A 19,315-nucleotide genomic window follows, 5' to 3' on the forward strand; every position below is an offset into this window, starting at 1 on the left:
TGTGGCAAGGTAAAAATTGTAAAAGAAAATTGCTGTCAAAATGTATTTCAATATAGAGAACATTCCGTTAGCAACATTTCATTATGTTAGAAACATTTTATACATCAAATCGCAAAATGTTGTTGTCCGTTATAAAGTTTGACATTTTTAAGTAAACGGTTAGTTTTCCACAGGTGTTCGTACAAGACGGATAATAATTTGATCCTGGGAACAAATCAAACAATATTTCTAATTTTTTAACGAGAAATTCAATTTGTAATTAATTCCATTAATTAAAATCATATATACATATTTGTTTCTGATATTCCTAATATATGTATGTTAATAAGGGTTCGTCAGTACGAAATGTTTTATGTTAGTTTCTATAACTATTTTTCATCAATTTCTACCTAAAAAGAATAGATATAAATTTTTTAGAATAAAAAGATAATTTAAACTTATACGTAGATATTTTATTTAAATCAATATCTATTGCAGTTTTAAAATAAAATAATTTCGCCACTGTATTTTTTCTTTATAGTATTTTCCCTTTATTTAAAAATTTTTAAACCACGTTTCTAAGTCATGGTGAGATTGATTTCCTTAAGCAAAAATAAACTTTTTGATTTCATTAAGTAACAATGACCCTAACACAACGTTTTCACAGTTTACTGTAATAACTGTATCTCTTGAAGAATCATTTGTCTGTTCAATAAATTCTATACTAATTAATACCAAATTTTTATTCGTAATCGTTTGGCCAGCAAAAAGAATTTCTGTATTACCGACCGAAGACTCAACGTTACTAACATTTATGACTTTGTAAATTTTTTGTTTAATATCTTCCAAAGAATCATTTGAATTTTTAATTATAAATTGATGTTCATTCATTCCACGTAAATTCAAACGCTCATTTTTAAATATCTTTTCTGGTATTTTAACAGACCTTACGAGTTCCCCTACACGTGGTTTAAAAGTAACTAAACACTTTTCAGTTTGATTGAAAATTATTTCGAACTCAATTTCATGGGTTGAATCATTAAAATTTACTCCAAGTATACCCTGGCATGTCTGCATGGGATGTATAATATCAATTTGTGGAAATTCATTTATAGATATTCCGAGTCCTGTCGGAGTTTTAATTTTACCCATATGAATATTTGTTAGTTCTTTATAAGAATGATTTTTGAATTCTAATTCAATTGAAATCATGTTCAAGCCCAAATGTGGAGTTCTTGTGTATCGATAAAGTATTTCTAAGCCATGTCCAGAAACTTTATTTACTAATTCGACGAATTGATGTTCTATATAACTTGAACTAACTAACTCGATGTTAGGTGATAGGTGTGTTTGTATTGATGAAGTTGTTCCTGTAAACGATAGATATCGTCACATACAAAAGAAATAAATTTTTGGTTATCATTACCTGATTCAAAACTGATATCCCGAGTGGGTGTCATAATTTTTCCAAATGATTGAACATTTTCTAAATTTAAAAGCAAATCTAAATTGCTTGTATCTTGTCGTTGGAAAGTTTTCTGTTCAACTTTCGTTGTTTTATCCTTATCTAATTTCTTTTTATTAGAATATTTATCATCATTTGCCTGAATTTTTTCATCAGCTTGTTGATCTTCGGATTCCTCATCACTTGATGAAGTAGAATCATTCTCGGATTCCGAAGAGCTTTCATCGCTACTGCCGCTATTGGTTTCTGTATCACCTTCGTCTTCTTCGCTATCACTTTCAATTTTTTTTTCTTTTTTAGAATCATTTTCAATTCCAAACTTACTTTTCCCATTTCGTTCATCAGACTCTTCAGCGTCATCTTCACCGCCAGAACTGTTTTCCGTGCTTGATTCAGAGGATGTTTCTGAATAGTCGGAAGATTCTGAATTGTATTCTTCATCTGGGAATTTTGATTTTCTGATTAATTTTTCGACGACATTGTCTGACGAAAAATTCAAATTGCTTTGAATTTTAGTTTTTTCTATGTTTCTAACGGATGGATCTGGTGGAACTTCAGGAAAATCTGGTAAATCTTTATATCCAGCAGCTCTTATGTTCATATAATGGGATAAAGAACCTAACTGATATTGATCTCTCTCACTATGTTTACTTTGTGCAGTGGGATAAGGCTTTGAAGATAAAAAAATGTCTTTTGCTCTTGTTGAAATTTTAGATCCCTCTTTATCAGGATATATAAAAAATTTCAATAATCTGGCTCGATCACGAATATCATAGTTTTGATCATATCTCGCTAAGTTAAAAATATATTGATAAAGTAAGTCATTTTCTGGATTAGTTAAATAAAGTTTCAACGTAAGATTTAATATTTGCATCTTGACAATGTTTTCCTGAAAAATGCATTAATTGAAATTGAAAACTGATCTGATAGACTCTTATATTAATAATAAAAATAATTTTCACCTCATCACCAAAAGTTTTCGCCAATTTTCTCAAGACATCTGGAGCTATTTTTGGTATTTTTTCTGTATATTCACCGATAAGCCAAAGAATTGACGCTCTTGCTGCTGGAATTGTTATGAAATTCAATAGCTTGGCCATTTGAGATATTATTTCTGAGTTTTCCGCTGCTTTCGATTGCAAAAGTCGCTTTATAACAACCACACTTTCAGCAACTACATGTTCTAAAAAAAAAAGAGCAAATTTAAGAAGGAGTTTTTGGGATGTACTAATATTGAGACGTACCATTTTTGCTTGATAATAGGTGAATCAGTCCATTTAGACAAGTTTCGCTGATTTCTTCTATAGATGAAGCACATCGCCCGATTGCTTGGATTGTAGCTGCCACAAAATAGTTGTCACTGTTGGCGATGTAAGTTTGAAATTCCCTCAGAATTATAGATATTGTTACTTCAGTTGCAAGATTAGTCAAAATTTCTAATTTCAAAAGTTTAATATGGGTTGGATCACTATTACGTACGAAGAAAGATTTTAAATGCGGTTCGAATATATATTTTCTTGTTATGGTTAATGATGCAACACATGTTAGAACAACGCTTTGAATTTCTTTATAACTACGAAGATGTCGTATCAGTGCTTTTGCTATCAAAAGTACTTCATTTCTTGGAGCTACATGATGAAATAATTGAGATACAGCCATAACAACTGCAGCATTTCTACTTTGCAATAAAGGTTTCGTTTGACGTAAAAGCAGTTTATGATCCACATCTAAGACATTAGGACTATTTTTAGTAATCGCCTTATCTAGTAAACTAGAATCTATAGAATCACTATCATCTGACGCGTCCGAATAAAATTTTCCATCACTTTGAACATCCTACAAAAAGTAATACGTTTTTTAATATTTGCAAACATTAAATTTAAATAAAAATTTTAAAACTGATATTAAAATTTTTTGAAACGAACCTCAAGGTTTGGATTAGCAAATTGCGTTCGAGCATATCTAGTGAGCATGTTAATAATAATAACTTGACCCCATTCATCAACATCTATCAAAAGATTACACAATTTTCGAAAGTTCTTATGAATTAAATCTACCCGTTCGGGGCAAACTTCATCAAATGCCATTACCGCTGAACCCACAACCAATGTTGTCCTATCACCCAACAGTCTTTCAATAATAACAACTAACTCTTCCTTTTGCTCCGGATCCAGGGAGTATAATTTAGGAATTGCATGGGCTGCAGTTTTTCTCACATAAGGACTCATATCTGATGCTGATTCCCTTATGGCTAACATAACAATCGGGACAATAATTGAAACACGAATACTCGAAAGAACACGAAGAGCGCTGGCTCTAATTAACTGATTAGGATCTTTTAGAGCTCTTTGAAAAGTACTTATTGACAACAATGCCAAATCTTGTTGCTCTTCTGCATATCTCATCAGAAAAACGTACACTAGTTTTTTCACTTCAATATTCTTCGACACTACATTTTTAACAACAGCTGGAAATAATTCAGACGCATCACGTCCTTTTGCAACCATACTTATGATACGTTTCATGGCCTCCAATTTAAGACTATCTTTATTGCTATCCAACATTTGCTTTAAATCTTCATGTTTTTTATAATCTGCACTAAAAAAACCTCCTGATGCTGGATCCGCACCATAATCCAATTCTGAACTTGTGCCTACCCCAGAACGATCCATATTAAAAGAATTTATAGGTTGCATTCTTAAAAAAATTTTGAAAAATTTTTAATAAACTCCTTTCGAAAATTTTAATTGGATTGTGTTGACGATCAAAAATCGGCTAAAATGTCATAATAAAAAAAATTTGTGCATTTTTTAACTTTCACTTTTGTTGTGACATTTAAATGATTGACATTTGTTTTCTCATACATAGTGATGGTAATATTTCCATTTGTATTTTTCAAAATATTGTTATCATTCTCACCAATAGATGGCAGTTAAATTAAATAAGCTTTCGTTTTTCACATATGTACTTATTATTGTAAAACATGTATAGTAGCCTATTCTTAAAGTGTGTAAGAAACTTTAATAATAAAAATTTAAAGTAAAGACCAATATATAAATAGAAATCCAAAATCTTCATCATTATTGGAAACGTAGTCCAACTTAATTTTCTAGAGCTAGTATATGTTACCTTGAATTGATTATTGTAGCAATAGGTTTAGAGCCCAGTATTGTTATAAAAAATTTATATCAAGGGATTCTTCACGCACTTAATATTCTACGTGTTACAAAGAAAATCTAAAATCATTTAAAGTTTAAGCTAGAACTAAAACCTGTTAATTAAAAGGATTAAAAAACAACAATCAACATGCATTAACTACTTTTGATTTAACAAAATTGGAGAATTACAAACTAAGTAAAACATGTTTTGTGCCAGTAAACTTATACAAATGTAAGTATTTATTAAACAAAATATTGCAAATGAAACATTATTCTCTTGGTTATTTATATGTATGTATATATATAATGAAAAATAAATTATACATATTATATTATAAAATATTATGGAACAATGAAACTTGGAATTTCAGCCAATATGCATTTATAAACTTCATAGGAAATATCACAATAATCCTTGAATCCTTTACCTGAAAATAATTAAAAATCCATACAAAAGTTAGAATAAGGTAGATTTAATAACTTAATATAATTGTTGATAATGTTATTTTTAATGTATAATCTTACCTGCATCTTTGCAAGCTGAAAAACCATTTTTATAATCATCCTTCATATGATCTGGAACCATCATATCTACTTGTTTTAATGCTATATCCAATTGGTATTTTCCTCTTTTCATCTTTAAATATCAAGAAAATTTTATATAAATAATATACAAAATAATATTTTTTACATGAACTTAATATCAAATAATATTTCAATAATATTTACAGCTTTTGAAGTTTCGAAAATGCAATTAATAAAACATTTTACATTTCGATCATCAGGAGTTTGTTTTTCCTCCAGTTGTGCCCATATTTCTATAAAAATAATTAAGTAAGAGTTTTTTTTAAAAAATGCATGTTATAAAATAATATTCTAATTAAAATTTAAATTAAATATTTTTACGCAGATAAGAAGTGTTTTTAACATTAGGAGTTTTATATAAATACCTAAACCATATTATATACTATCTATGGATGTGTACCTATGTGCCTAGTATATATATTTTGCAAAATACTTACCCGGTGATATTTGAAATTTTGGTGAACAAATACTTCTCATCATGCGTCCACCTTCCTTATATTGTTCTAAAGTGGTCTAGCACGAAAATTAATAAAAAGTTATATTATTTTAATTTCATGTAAGTATTATTAATAAACATTAAATATTATGTCGTCTTAAAAGTACTTTAAAGGTAATATAATATACATACTCCACTTTGAACACTTTTAAATAATACAAAGGTAACACAGCCCAATATTAAAGTTTTGTAAGTTTTAAACATTTTCTTTTTATTCTTTTTTGTAAACGAATTAAATTTTGGGAGAACTACATCTCTTCTTTATTTGAATAAAGTTATAAAAAGTTTAAAGTTATAAAAACTTTGGTAATATATATAGGAAATTTAACATTGCATATATAATTTTATAATGCTTTTAACATCTAATTAAATAAACTTCACGTATATTATTACAATAATTACTACCGTTTTATAATAATAGACTATTATTATCAATAGTTACAAATGTCATCAAAAACTTCTTATAAATTATTAGAAAAACTGATATTAAGAAAACCTATAAACATAGTACTTTTAAAGGTAATGATTTAGAATATTTAAATATTTGATATAATTTCACACAAAATTTAATTATCATTTTCCTCTTAAAAAAAAACCTGTAGAGAAAATTTTAAATATCATAAAATTTAATTAATTTTTACGTTTTATCTTTTTTAGACAATATTGAAAATAGTGGAAAACTACATCGATTTATGTGATATTAACTGATACAAACTTTTAGTTTAAGATACATTCTTATAAAACAAATTTAGTTTCGAAAATAAAACAACTTTATGCATTATGATAAATATTGTATTTTATAGAATATAGGATATTATAAAACACATGTGCATAGCTAATAAAATTCAAGCTCACACTTATTATTGTAAAGAAAAAATATAAAATAATATGTACATATGTTTCTTATGTTTATTTGTAAAATTAAAAATATTGGAATTATTTATAATTATTTTTTTTTTTTACTTTACACAACTTCAATTAATTTATCTAACAACTGTCTAAGAATAATATGATAACTATAGTATTTCATTCAAAAATATTTTTTAAAGTAAAATTTTTAAAAACTTTAATAAGATGAAATAGAAAACGGTAATTGCACTAACGTTGCGATTGTATGAATTTTATGCAGCACAATTCTAATACACTTAACGTATAAATCAATTATAATATTAATATGTATTTTACATTAATATTAAAGTTGTTTCAACCAATATTTTTTTATTTATTTTAGTCAGACAAATGATAACACACGCCATATGTATCATAAAGTTTATGCCACTAAATAATAATTAAACATTTGAAAATGATGGGCTTTATATCCACATATGACATGTCTACAACTTTTAACATGAAATTACCATATTTTCGTAGTCTTACTCACTATAATTTGTTATTTATTTGCAATTTGTTGCATTTTTTTTTTCAATATTCATTTAAAAACTATAAGATAATCAAATATGAATGGTTAATTAATTTTTTTTTAATTAACATAAGATTTATAAGTTAAGAAGTTATCATGTACACAAGGAAATTAATCTTTATGATATTAATATGAATTATTTGTAAGTTTTTAATATGTACATATTTTACAAACCATTTTTTCCAAAAATTTTAAATGATTTTTCGAAATGATATATAGATGTATATAGAAAATAGCAACTAATTTATAAAATATACGGAAAAAGATGTTCTATTTTCATGACTTCATATATGTTATATCGGTGAAGCACATAATATATTTTGGAAAACTAATATATTTTGGAAACATTATCTATCAAAATAACTGAAATAATTTTTGGTCTAAAATTAGAATATATTTAAACCCTTTGTTATATACATTTAAAAAATGTGTGATAATTACATTACAATACCACATTTAAGTAATGTTAATTGTATATTAAGTAAGCTTATTATTGCAGTTTTGAAGTTAGGGTTCATTATATAAACATAAATATATGAATATGTAAATAGATATTAGCATGCATGATCTAATAATAACTTCTTCATTATATATATATTGCAAAAAATTAAATACACATTAAATTTCGTTATGTACATAAGAAAAAGGTTTATTTTTATACAATTTAAATATTTTCACATAGATTATCTCTAATTATGAAAAATTCTTGTCGAAAATCAAAAAAATATAATATAAATTAAAAAAATCTGCAATTTACATACATATACATATGTACATATATGTGCCTATATAGGGAAAAAATTCAAAATCACACAATCGATTAAATAAATATTCAACAATTTTGAACTAAATTTTTTACACTGTATAAATAAAATAAATAAATATTTGTGTATAAATATCTATAATTATAAAAAAAGTCAAGGATCACTACACATTATAAATATATATATGTATATATACATATATATAGTATAAAGGACATTAAAATTTCTTTAACTTTTCTTTAACTTTTTTCAACTTCTCACAATTTATTTTTTTGTTTCTTTTTTTTTTTGTCAACCAACTCACATATCAACAGTTGTTAATTATTGTATATACATATATACAAAAACACATTAAAACGTATACATAATAAAATTATTTGAGGTTTTTTAATGTGTACACATGTAAATAAGAAATAAAATGAAAACAAAAATATTCATTTTCATGTTTTATTACACAAAAAAAAAGAAAAAAAAAATAACAACAATAACACTCTACACATAACATTATCCTTTTTTTTTATAAAATTAATATTAACATTTTTATAGTACCTACCAGCCAGCTATACCTACGAAAAAAAAAAGAAAAACGGACAAAATCAAAAACACTGAACACGTTTTTTTACTTATTTTCTTTTTTCATATTATTATCTCTTTTTTCACAATATTTACATTACCATTTCATAGTAATTATTAAAAAGTAGTTAATAAAATAATAAAAAACCAGAAAAATAACATAAATAAAAAATATTATTACAAGTTCAAGTACAATCCTTATTCAAGTTTTTTCTTATTACATTATAAATTTAACAATATCAAAATATCCTACCAGATATGTACATATATAATGTAATATAAAATTGTTATACAAACATATATAAATTATATAGAAAAGAACGGTAGGAAAATATTAAATTTAAAGAATGAATTTTTTTATAAATGTATTATTATATATATGTATGTATGTATATAAGTATATTTAATACCCATGTACGTGTATATGTAACACTAAAATTTTAAAAAATAAATTTCTTTCATATTCTAACAATACTGTTCAATATAATATTATATTTTTTTTTGATTTTCGTTATTATAAGAGTTTAGTATTCAAGTAAAAGTATTAAATTAAAGACGTACAAAAGTTATACTATACGAAATATTAAATCCGTTTTTTTCTTTTTTTTTTTTGAAGAGTTTAATTGCTATATATTATATATAATGGATTTTATTATAAAATAATTATTTCATTTATTTTCTTGGTTTTATTTTCTGTTAGTATAATAGAAATTTTAATATATTAATATTAAATTTGATGTAATTTTTGTTTTTTTGAAAAAAAAAATCTATTCAAGTTAATTAATTTGATTTCATTTTATTAAAATTTTATTTAAATTAGAGTTATATAATAAATATACACACATACATACATATATGATATCATAATATGTGGTATAAAGGATAATTAAAATTATTATAGTGTATCATTAAATTTTACAAAGAAAATTTAATATTTTAATTTAATAATATATATAAAAATAAAATACGCAGTTTTATACATTAAATATGTAAAAGATATTTTAAAATTTAATTAATTTTATACGCATTTTAAAATTTATTACATAATATATATATATATAAGGGAAAAGAATTATAAACACATACATTTATAGTAATTATGAATTATATACAAATAGTTTACATATAATAATATATATTAAATAAGAAAATAATATTATAAAATACGTGAATTATTAAAAAAAAAACAAATAAATTTTGTGTTTATGAAATTTTGAAATAATATAATTTAATAACATAATTAAATTTTTATTAATTTTTAGCTTAAATTTAATGATTCAAATTTGAAAATAAAAACAAAAAATATATATGTATATAATAAAAAAATATATTATATACGTAAATCATAAAAAAATAATTATACGTTAAGTAAAATTATTTTAAAATTTTAATATTTTCTAATTAAAATTACAAAAATTAACATGGATTATGTAATATTAAAAAAAAAATATTTTTAAAAATTTAATTTACAACCACGTCACATTATAAATTTTATATGAATAAATTATACAAGCATTAAATATATAAATATAGACGTTAAATATTATTATTATGTTCGTAATACATAACTCTTATTAATATATGCATACATATATGTATGTACTTAAAAGTTTGTAAGAACTGTTATTTTAAAATAATTTTCTTTGTCTTAACAAAATTTAAAGAATAAGAATTATAACATGTATATACATATATAAATATTTTTTTTAATTGTACATACTTCTAATGTATAAATTGTACATAATACATATGTCTCTATATAATACATATTTGGTGTATATTACATACTTAACGTATAGTATATTTGGTTAGAATTGTATAATATTATCATTTTAATGACATATTAATAAGTGTTTTAAATAGTAATGTATATATATATATATAAGAAGTTTAGTAAATAGGTACTTATTTACCATTGTAGATAATACTTATTGGTATAATAGAAATCAATATACCTTATTAAAAATTGAAATCAATGACGGTCAAGTTTTTTCATTTTTTCTTTTTTGTTTCTATTCTTTTCTTTTTCTATTGTTATTATTATTTTCATTACACTTTGTTATACCCATACTTTAAACTTCTTTTGAAAAATTTTTCTTTTCTTCCCTTTTTAATAAAAAGTTAAGTATGACAACAAAATAAAAAAAAAAAACATTTAAAAAAAATTTTAGAGGAAAAAAAAATATAACAAATTTTTTGTTATATTTCTTTTTTGTTATATTTTTTAATAACACATTTACATTTATTATTAATAAATTTTAAATTCTGTATTTAAAATTAAATAAGTACGTGTATATTGTATATATGTATATTATGATAGGTATACATTCTACGTAGATAAATTGATTATCCTTCATAATTTGATCTAAAAAAAAAAATTAAATTTTAAAATTAGTAGGGAAAATAGTTGAGGCGTGATATTGAAAACTTTCTTCACAATATATGTATAATACTACGTACTTACATATACATTATAACAGAAGTAAGCGTTCAATTTACATACAAATTTGTATACAATTTGGAATACATATAACATTTTTTAAAAATGTTTTCGAAAACAAATTACATATGTATTATAGATGTGTCTATCAAAAATAATTTTTATGTAAAATCAATGAAATCGATTTATTTTTAACTTTATGGAATTTAAATTTAAGTTTTAATAAAATATATAAAACTATCTATTATTTCTTTTCTAAGAAAATTTAGAAATTTGATCCCATATATGTATATATGTAGGAGCATGCATTAAATTTTATTTATTTTCAAGAAAATTGTTAAAATATTTATTTTACAAAAAAACGCTTTCAACATCCAACTAAAGTTGTTTCATCTCTTCTCATATAGATCAGATTCATCAGTTTAATCAGTTTAAAACAATTAATGTTTATTATTTATATTTTATTCATTAACAAATCACGCTGAGTTTACAATATAGAAAAAGATTTATTCATCTACTCAATTAATATTTAAATTCTTTTATAAAGTGCAAATATTTGTATAAATATAATTTATTGTATAAGCATTATGATTTATTTAAATATTTATCAAAATCTCAAATCATTTTTGTAATCAAATTCATACAAAATTAACGAATTTTATAATGTAAGCGATTTAACCAAATATTTATTCAATTCAAATGGCTTTTTTTTGTGTAAATTAAATAAATTTAACCCATAGGGATGATATTTAATGTTTAGCCAAAATAAATAATTGTGATTTAGATTAGAAGTTATGAAATAATCAGTTTAATTAACCGATTTATATTATAGCTAAAAATAAATTCTGGAAATAAAATACATAAAGATTAAAATATAAATTTTATATCCAAAAGGCTAAATTTTTTCTATAATAAATTAATGTAAAACACATAGCTTTTTCTTAAAGTTTGATCAAATTTTTTGATATATACTCATTTGTTTTAATTTAATTCTATTCTTAAATAAATTCTGAAATAACTCAATTCTACATTGATTTTTCAATATTTTTAAATTTACTTAAATGAATATTTTTAATAAAAAAGCAAAGGTATTCAAACTTTTTTAAAGAAATTCTGTTTTTATAGCTTTATCAATAATATTTAATACTGTTTATATATATATGTATATACATATAATTTAACCACCATACTTAATTATTTTTATAGTAATTTCATTAAATTTTCAAATATTCTCAAATAAATACATATACATATATCGTAAACTGCCCACATAAATTTTGTTTCTAAATTAATTATTTTATATAGAACTTTTACTCTATTAATTTATATTGATTGATTTTCACATTAAATAAAATTATATAACAATATTTAATAAATTTATTTTGAAATATAACAAATAAGTTTTGCATTGCAGAGCAAATATTTTTATTAAGAATATTATATTACATATATATATAAACTCATTAAAGGTTTTGTACAGACTTTTGAGTATAATAGCTAATTTTAAAATAAGAAAAATATAAGGTAAATCGTGTGTTTAGGGCAGGAACTTTGGTCATAATATGCTGTTAACGTGCTTTATACTCCTTTGACCATATTATAAATACTTGCATTTGATCTAATATCAACTCATAAAATATATTTATAAACTTTTCATAACTAAATAAAGCTTATGAAATACCAATTATCAAACCTTGGTTAACCTATCAGGAATTTCAATTTATGATATATTTTCAATATACTGATATCGTATTATAAAAAATGTGGTTTTTTACACTTTAATTCAGAACCTCCGCTAATTTTATTTATACTAAAATTTATAAAATTTTAATGGAATATAGATTGGTTTTAATGGAATATAGATCGGCTTTTTTGTTTAAAATGTAATTAGGTATAAGAAAATTAAAAACACAAAATATTTTAAAAAATGTATAACTTTTTGATATTTTCTTTTTTAAATTAACTCATTCTATTTTTAGTAATTAGTCAACCCTTACTAGTAGGTAATCCCGGGCTTAACTGTAGTACAGTTCACCGTACATATACTGGTGAACTTAATAAAATTATATTCTCTACGACTAAGAATAACATCTAAGGATATTAAAATTACTTAGTTTCCACAATAAAATTGGTTTTGAAACTTTTTTTAAATTTTATATTTAGAAAACTGAAAACCTTAATCTTTTTACAAAATACCGATAAACACTTTATTATACGTCTTAGAAAAAAAATACTTGTTTAATTAAATAAAAAATTGCAAAAAAAAGTAAAAATTAAAAAAAAATCTTTACTCTTTGTGCTTTCAGTAAATAAAATTTAAAGAAAAAAAACTAAATATGGGTTTTACCGGTGATAACATTTACTCATTTTTTAAAAATCTTTTGCCTGGTTCAGCCAACACAAATAAAGTTTCATCATTACAAGAACAATCGGATCATGTAAATAATGATAATAATCATCATGATTTAAATGATGATAACAAAAAATTTAATATGAATGGAAATAAAATTAGTAGCGCAAAGACGATTGGTGGTAACAGTCATATGTTTGATTATAACGGTATAAGCATAGAATATTTATTTATTTTTTTCAAATAAAAATTTTTTTTTCATTTATTTTAGACAACACCAATTTCCGTAAAATTAAAGCAAATGATAGAAAATTTAATTCAAAATTTAAATATGTGGTAAAAATTGAAATTTTTTTTTAAATTAAAATTATTAATTATTAAATGTGTTTTTGATTTTTAGAACAATCGAATAAAAACATCAAAATATTCATTAATAACATTTTTACCTTTAAATTTATTGGAACAATTTCAAAGACTTGCAAATTTCTATTTTTTAATATTATTGGCCTTACAATTGATACCAATAATTTCATCTTTAACACCAATAACAACTGCAATACCATTAATTGGAGTTTTAACACTAACTGGAATAAAAGATGCTTATGATGATATTGTAAATTTATTTTTGAATTGTTTTTAATTTTTTTTTACGATATTCAAAATACAGTAAACACACAATTTTTGTTGAATGAGTTTTTTATAAACTTTCCATAGATGTTTAGTGTATAGTAAAATTTAATTTTAAATTATTAATAATTAAAGTAATATTTTCCAGTCTTTTCAAAATTTTTACTTTGGTTTTTTAGCAAAGGCATATATCAGATGCTCAAGTTAATAATCGAAAATCAAAATCATTTCGTAATAATCAAATCGTTGTTGAAAAATGGTCTAATATTCAGGTTATTAAAATCATTTATTAAAATATTATTTATTAATTTATAATAAAATAATGTATACATATATAATTATTCTTACATGTATAGGTTGGAGACATAATACTTGTAGAAAATAACAAATTAGTTCCAGCTGATATATTATTATTATCAACAAGTGAGCCAAATGGTTTATGTTATATTGAAACAACAGAATTAGATGGTGAATCAAATTTGAAATCAAAACAATGTTTGCCGCAAACAGCTGAAATGGGTCGTTTAAATGGTTTCTTTAATTCATTTGACGGTGAAATTACATGCGAACAACCAAATAATTTATTAAATCAATTTGAAGGAATTTTAATATGGAATAAACAACAATTACCATTAGATAATGAAAATATATTACTACGTGGATGTGTTTTAAGGAACACTGAATGGTGTTATGGTGTTGTAATTTTTGCTGGTAGAGATACAAAATTAATGCAAAATTCTGGAAAAACATTATTTAAAAGAACAAATATTGATCGTTATTTAAATAATATTATAATTGGAGTAAGTGTTCTCAGAAACAGCATCTTACAATATGAAAAAAATTAAGTTTAAAAATACTGAATTACTAATACAACGTGTAGTTGTTTTAATTAATAAGTAATGTGCTTATTACACTAAATTGAAAATAATTCAAAGAGATGAGTTAAAAAAATTTTTAATAACACAAATAGGAACTGAATCCTCACGTTTTTTATTTGTGCTTGCTTAATTTTTTATTCATATTAGTCTGATTTCTGAAAAAAAAACAAAAATATTGTAATTTTAAGTTTAATATTTGATTAAAGAAAACATCAACTAAATTACAAAATTTCAGATTGTAATATTTTTAATAATAATATGTGTTATGTGCAGCATAGCGTGTTTTATATGGGAAGTTTTGATTGGTGAAGCATTTCAGGTATTGCAAATTATTAAAAAAATTTATTAGACCTATACCTATAGCTTTTTTTATATTAAACTTTAATTTTTTAGATTTATAATCCAAGGGATACTACTGTACCAACTAATGGTGTTTTAGGTGCAGCAATTATAGGATTACTTGTATTTTTTTCATATGCTATTGTTATGAATACTGTAGTACCAATTTCACTTTATGTTTCAGTAGAAGTACAATAAATTTTAAAGCATTGATAAAATTAACATTATAATTATAATATACTTTATACATATAGGTTATACGTTTTGTTCAATCTTTTTTTATAAATTGGGATAAAAAAATGTACGATGCCAAAACAAAAACATATGCCAAAGCCAGAACTACAACACTAAATGAAGATTTAGGACAAATACAATTTATATTTACTGATAAAACAGGAACTTTAACACAAAATATTATGACATTTAATAAATGCAGTATTAATGGACAAAATTATGGCGAAGTAATTGAATCTGTCTCAGATATATCTTCAATTGATTATAGTTCTGAAGTAAGTGTTTTAACCAAAAAACTAAATAAATATAAAAATAAAATTTATAATTAATAATAATTTTTCAGGACAAATTACCGTTAGATTTATCGTCCAACCCCGAATACGAATCTGGGTTTAAATGGTACGACAACAGTTTAATAGATGCTATCAAGGCGGAAAACAAAGATGTAATAAATTTCTTTCGGCTCCTAGCTGTATGTCATACAGTGATGCCAGAAAAAATTAATGGAAGGTAAATATTTGCTAAACTTTTCGCATAAATACAGTGATTAATAAAAAAGTGATTGTTTTAAAATATCTTGCATTATTATTATCTCGTATAACTTTCAGGCTTGAATACAAAGCACAGAGTCCAGATGAGGCAGCACTTGTTTCAGCGGCAAGAAATTTTGGATTTATATTTCGTTCACGAACGCCGGAAAGTATAACAATAGAAATTCTTGGAAAAAGAGAAGTAAACTGAAAATATAAAATTATACATGCATAAACCAATGCATAAATTAATTCTAAAAATGTTTTTATAGGAATATGAACTATTAAATATTTTGGACTTCAATAATGTTCGTAAAAGAATGTCAGTAATTTTAAAGAAAAATGGTAGAATTTGCATTTATTGTAAAGGAGCTGATAATGTAATTTATGATCGATTAAAGCCGGGAAATAATACCTTAAAAAAATTAACTCAAGATCACTTAAATGTAAGAGTACTTCCAAAACAGAATTTTGTAAATAATAGATTAATTTTTAGAAATTTGCTGGTGAAGGCCTTAGAACCTTAGTTTTAGCTGAAAAATTTATTGATGACAGCATCTACAATGCATGGAAAAAGAAATTGAATGAAACAGCTTTATCTTTGTCATCATCAAAAACTAAAATTATTGAAAATTTATATGAAGAAATTGAATCAGAAATGGATCTTGTTGGAGCTACTGCAATCGAAGATAAATTACAAGATGGAGTACCTCAAACAATATTCAAATTGAAAAATGCTGGTATAAAAATTTGGATGTTAACTGGTGATAAACAGGGTAAGGAAAATCAGTTCTTAAAATTATTTTTTTTTTCATTTATTTTAAAAACCTACTTAACACACTGAAAATTTTAGAAACTGCAATAAATATAGGCTATTCATGTGAACTATTATCAGATGATTTAATTGATGTTTTTATCATAGATGGTAATACTAAAACAGAGGTAGAAAATCAACTGAAAAAATTTAAAGAATCAATTAGAATCGTTAATACTTTTAAGCCTTTAAGTGAGTGACTTAAAATTTTTCAATCAAATATGTGTAATATTATGTTTTGTACATTTATAGAAACAAAATCTTCAGGTGAATGTTTAGATGAATGCGGTAATCATAAAAATAAAACGGCAAAGAAAAGTCCACCAGCAGTTTCAGTTGTAACATTTACTACCCAGTATACTGAAAATAATGCCAAGAATACAGAAAATCATGATGGTTTTGCTATTGTAATCAATGGAATTTCATTAGTTCATTGTTTAACACCTGAGTTTGAAGAACGGTAACCAGAAAAAAACTTTAATATTTATAAATCAGTTTTAGTCATACTAGATATATATTTAATTTTAAATTTTATACCGACAGATTTTTGGAAATTACGTCTCAATGTAAGGCTGTTATTTGTTGCAGAGTCACACCATTACAAAAAGCTTTAGTTGTAGACTTAATTAAACGTACAAAAAAAGCAGTAACCCTAGCTATAGGAGATGGTGCCAATGATGTTTCAATGATAAAAGGTTTTATATGACGTGAACAAAAAGTTTTTCATAATTTTCATTATAGACAAGAACAGATAAGAGCTATATTAAAACTATTTAAATTTTTAACAGTCGCTCATATAGGAGTCGGAATTTCGGGGCAAGAAGGTATGCAAGCTGTATTGGCCAGTGACTATTCAATATCACAATTTAAACATTTAGAAAGATTATTGCTAATACATGGTCGGTGGTCATATTATAGAATGTGTAAATTTTTAAGATATTTTTTTTATAAAAATTTTGCATTCACTTTATGCCACTTTTGGTATGCATTTTTTTGTGGATTTAGTGCTCAGGTATATATTTCCATTTAAAAATATGATTGAAAATACATGACATTTTTTTATCTATATTATAGACTGTATTTGATCCTATGTACATATCAGTATACAACTTATTTTATACATCATTACCAGTATTGGCTCTTGGGGTATTTGAGCAAGACGTTAATGAACATTGTAGTACTGAATATCCACTTTTATATTTAGCTGGTATAGATAACGTATTATTTAATACAAGAGAGTTTATACAACGAGTATTACATGGTGTATTCAGTTCGATGATTTTATTCTTAATACCATATGGTATATAAATACTAATATAACAATATTTTATTGCAAATCCCATTTTTAACTATTAAATTTTCTATTACATATTTTAGGTGCATACAAAGACGGATTGTCTTCGAATGGGCATATTTTAAACGATACAATGACTTTGGGATCAGTGATAGCAACTATTCTAATATTGGATAACACAACCCAAGTAATTGAAAATCGTACAACATAAAAATTTATTTTCTTTTGAAATAAATAATAAACATCTTATAGATTGCTTTGGAGACATCTTACTGGACAGTATTCAATCATATTACAATATGGTGTAGTTTGCTAACATATTTTATATTTGATTATTTTTATAATTATATCTTGGGTGGTCCATGTAAGGTTTTTTTTTGTAATAAATCTGTATCTGTATCTAAAATTTATTTTACAATTTTTCATATAATTTCAAATGACAGATATTGGTTCATTGACTCATGCAATTATGGAAGCTACTTTTTGGTTTACAACAGTATTAGCTCTTGTTATTTTAACAGCACCCATATTAGCCATACGCTGTTATTATGTTGATGTGAAACCTAGTTTAGCTCATCAAGTATTGCTATTTTCTATGTAAAAGTATATTATTTTACATTTTATTAAATTTTAAGATTCGGGTTAATCAAAATAAATCAAAACGTTCAAATTCAGAAAAATTGAATTCCGCTTGCAGTTCAAATTATAATCCATCAAGAAAACATAGACAATCATTAAGATCTGGTTACGCTTTCGCGCATGAGGTAAATTTTTGTAAAAATAAAATAAGACAAAATAAAATACCGAAATTTGTAGGAAGGGTTTGGTAGATTAATAACATCTGGAAAAATAATGAGAAGACAACCAATTGAATATTCATTTCAAAATAACCATTCGAATGTTACTAATAATGGAAATATTGTTAATGGTCATAAAAATAAAACAAATCATTATTAGATAATTATAGTTTTTACAGAATTAAAGTTTATTTTTAAAAGTTTTAATATAATTTCTTGAGCAATTACCTCTAAATCATTATGTTATTTAAATTAAGAAAATGTTAAATATCTTTCTTTATGTAAAAAGAAATATACAAAATTACAATTATAATAGGCAAATGATGAGAACAATATTTTTAGAGAAAAATTCTTTGTTATTTTTATATTTATATAAATACTTACATATAACAATAAACGAAGTTAAATAATAAACTGTTATAGTTTTGTAATTGAAATAAACTTTTTGGTTAGAATTTGATCCACATTTAAATGCATAATGTAAAATGTACACTGAATATATGAAAGGAACTAATTTTTGTTCGAATAAATTCCATTATAAGATAGATGCGACATCTCGTTAATAATAGAAA

General features: G+C 23.5%; 3 protein-coding genes across 3 annotated transcripts; 1 reads left to right on the forward strand and 2 right to left on the reverse strand.

Moving 5' to 3' along the window:
* Positions 1-305: 305 nt before the first annotated feature.
* LOC129611285 (AP-3 complex subunit beta-2) lies at positions 306-4,201 on the reverse strand. Its single transcript, XM_055524349.1, has 6 exons — positions 3,370-4,201; positions 2,689-3,280; positions 2,407-2,627; positions 1,406-2,333; positions 444-1,349; positions 306-385 (listed from the first exon to the last, which is right to left on the reverse strand). Exons 1-5 carry the CDS (start codon positions 4,138-4,140, stop codon positions 583-585), a joined length of 3,279 nt encoding a protein of 1,092 aa, XP_055380324.1. The 5' UTR covers positions 4,141-4,201; the 3' UTR covers positions 306-385; positions 444-582.
* Positions 4,202-4,824: 623 nt separating this feature from the next.
* LOC129611429 (general odorant-binding protein 72) lies at positions 4,825-5,942 on the reverse strand. Its single transcript, XM_055524575.1, has 5 exons — positions 5,816-5,942; positions 5,625-5,700; positions 5,332-5,420; positions 5,128-5,239; positions 4,825-5,030 (listed from the first exon to the last, which is right to left on the reverse strand). Exons 1-5 carry the CDS (start codon positions 5,885-5,887, stop codon positions 4,945-4,947), a joined length of 435 nt encoding a protein of 144 aa, XP_055380550.1. The 5' UTR covers positions 5,888-5,942; the 3' UTR covers positions 4,825-4,944.
* A 3,105-nt stretch (positions 5,943-9,047) lies between these two features.
* Positions 9,048-18,952, forward strand: LOC129611374 (probable phospholipid-transporting ATPase IM). The gene is made up of 23 exons (XM_055524502.1): positions 9,048-9,135; positions 13,187-13,439; positions 13,502-13,566; positions 13,631-13,843; positions 14,037-14,129; positions 14,214-14,657; positions 14,971-15,054; positions 15,129-15,263; positions 15,329-15,572; positions 15,662-15,818; positions 15,917-16,040; positions 16,111-16,284; positions 16,335-16,614; positions 16,692-16,844; positions 16,905-17,112; positions 17,196-17,347; positions 17,441-17,664; positions 17,727-17,952; positions 18,030-18,133; positions 18,199-18,310; positions 18,390-18,526; positions 18,582-18,710; positions 18,763-18,952. The coding sequence occupies exons 2-23, from the start codon at positions 13,217-13,219 to the stop codon at positions 18,901-18,903; spliced, it is 3,822 nt and encodes a 1,273-aa protein (XP_055380477.1). The 5' UTR covers positions 9,048-9,135; positions 13,187-13,216; the 3' UTR covers positions 18,904-18,952.
* Positions 18,953-19,315: the final 363 nt, after the last annotated feature.

The sequence above is a fragment of the Condylostylus longicornis genome, unplaced genomic scaffold (assembly GCF_029603195.1).
Source record: "Condylostylus longicornis isolate FDR11 unplaced genomic scaffold, ASM2960319v2 ptg000049l, whole genome shotgun sequence".
Taxonomy (NCBI): Eukaryota; Metazoa; Arthropoda; class Insecta; order Diptera; family Dolichopodidae; genus Condylostylus; species Condylostylus longicornis.

Excerpts from the sequence above, each read along its gene's own strand:
- LOC129611374 (XM_055524502.1), top strand. The coding sequence starts at position 13,217 with ATGGGTTTTACCGGTGATAACATTTACTCATTTTTTAAAAATCTTTTG. Across the intron at positions 15,264-15,328 it reads CACTTTATGTTTCAGTAGAA|GTTATACGTTTTGTTCAATC; the intron begins GTACAATAAATT and ends TTATACATATAG. Across the intron at positions 16,845-16,904 it reads TAATACTTTTAAGCCTTTAA|AAACAAAATCTTCAGGTGAA; the intron begins GTGAGTGACTTA and ends GTACATTTATAG.
- LOC129611285 (XM_055524349.1), bottom strand. The coding sequence starts at position 4,140 with ATGCAACCTATAAATTCTTTTAATATGGATCGTTCTGGGGTAGGCACA. Across the intron at positions 3,281-3,369 it reads TTGCTAATCCAAACCTTGAG|GATGTTCAAAGTGATGGAAA; the intron begins GTTCGTTTCAAA and ends TACTTTTTGTAG. Across the intron at positions 2,628-2,688 it reads CCTATTATCAAGCAAAAATG|AACATGTAGTTGCTGAAAGT; the intron begins GTACGTCTCAAT and ends TTTTTTTTTTAG.
- LOC129611429 (XM_055524575.1), bottom strand. The coding sequence starts at position 5,887 with ATGTTTAAAACTTACAAAACTTTAATATTGGGCTGTGTTACCTTTGTA. Across the intron at positions 5,701-5,815 it reads TTAAAAGTGTTCAAAGTGGA|ACCACTTTAGAACAATATAA; the intron begins GTATGTATATTA and ends TTTTCGTGCTAG. Across the intron at positions 5,031-5,127 it reads TTCAGCTTGCAAAGATGCAG|GTAAAGGATTCAAGGATTAT; the intron begins GTAAGATTATAC and ends AATTATTTTCAG.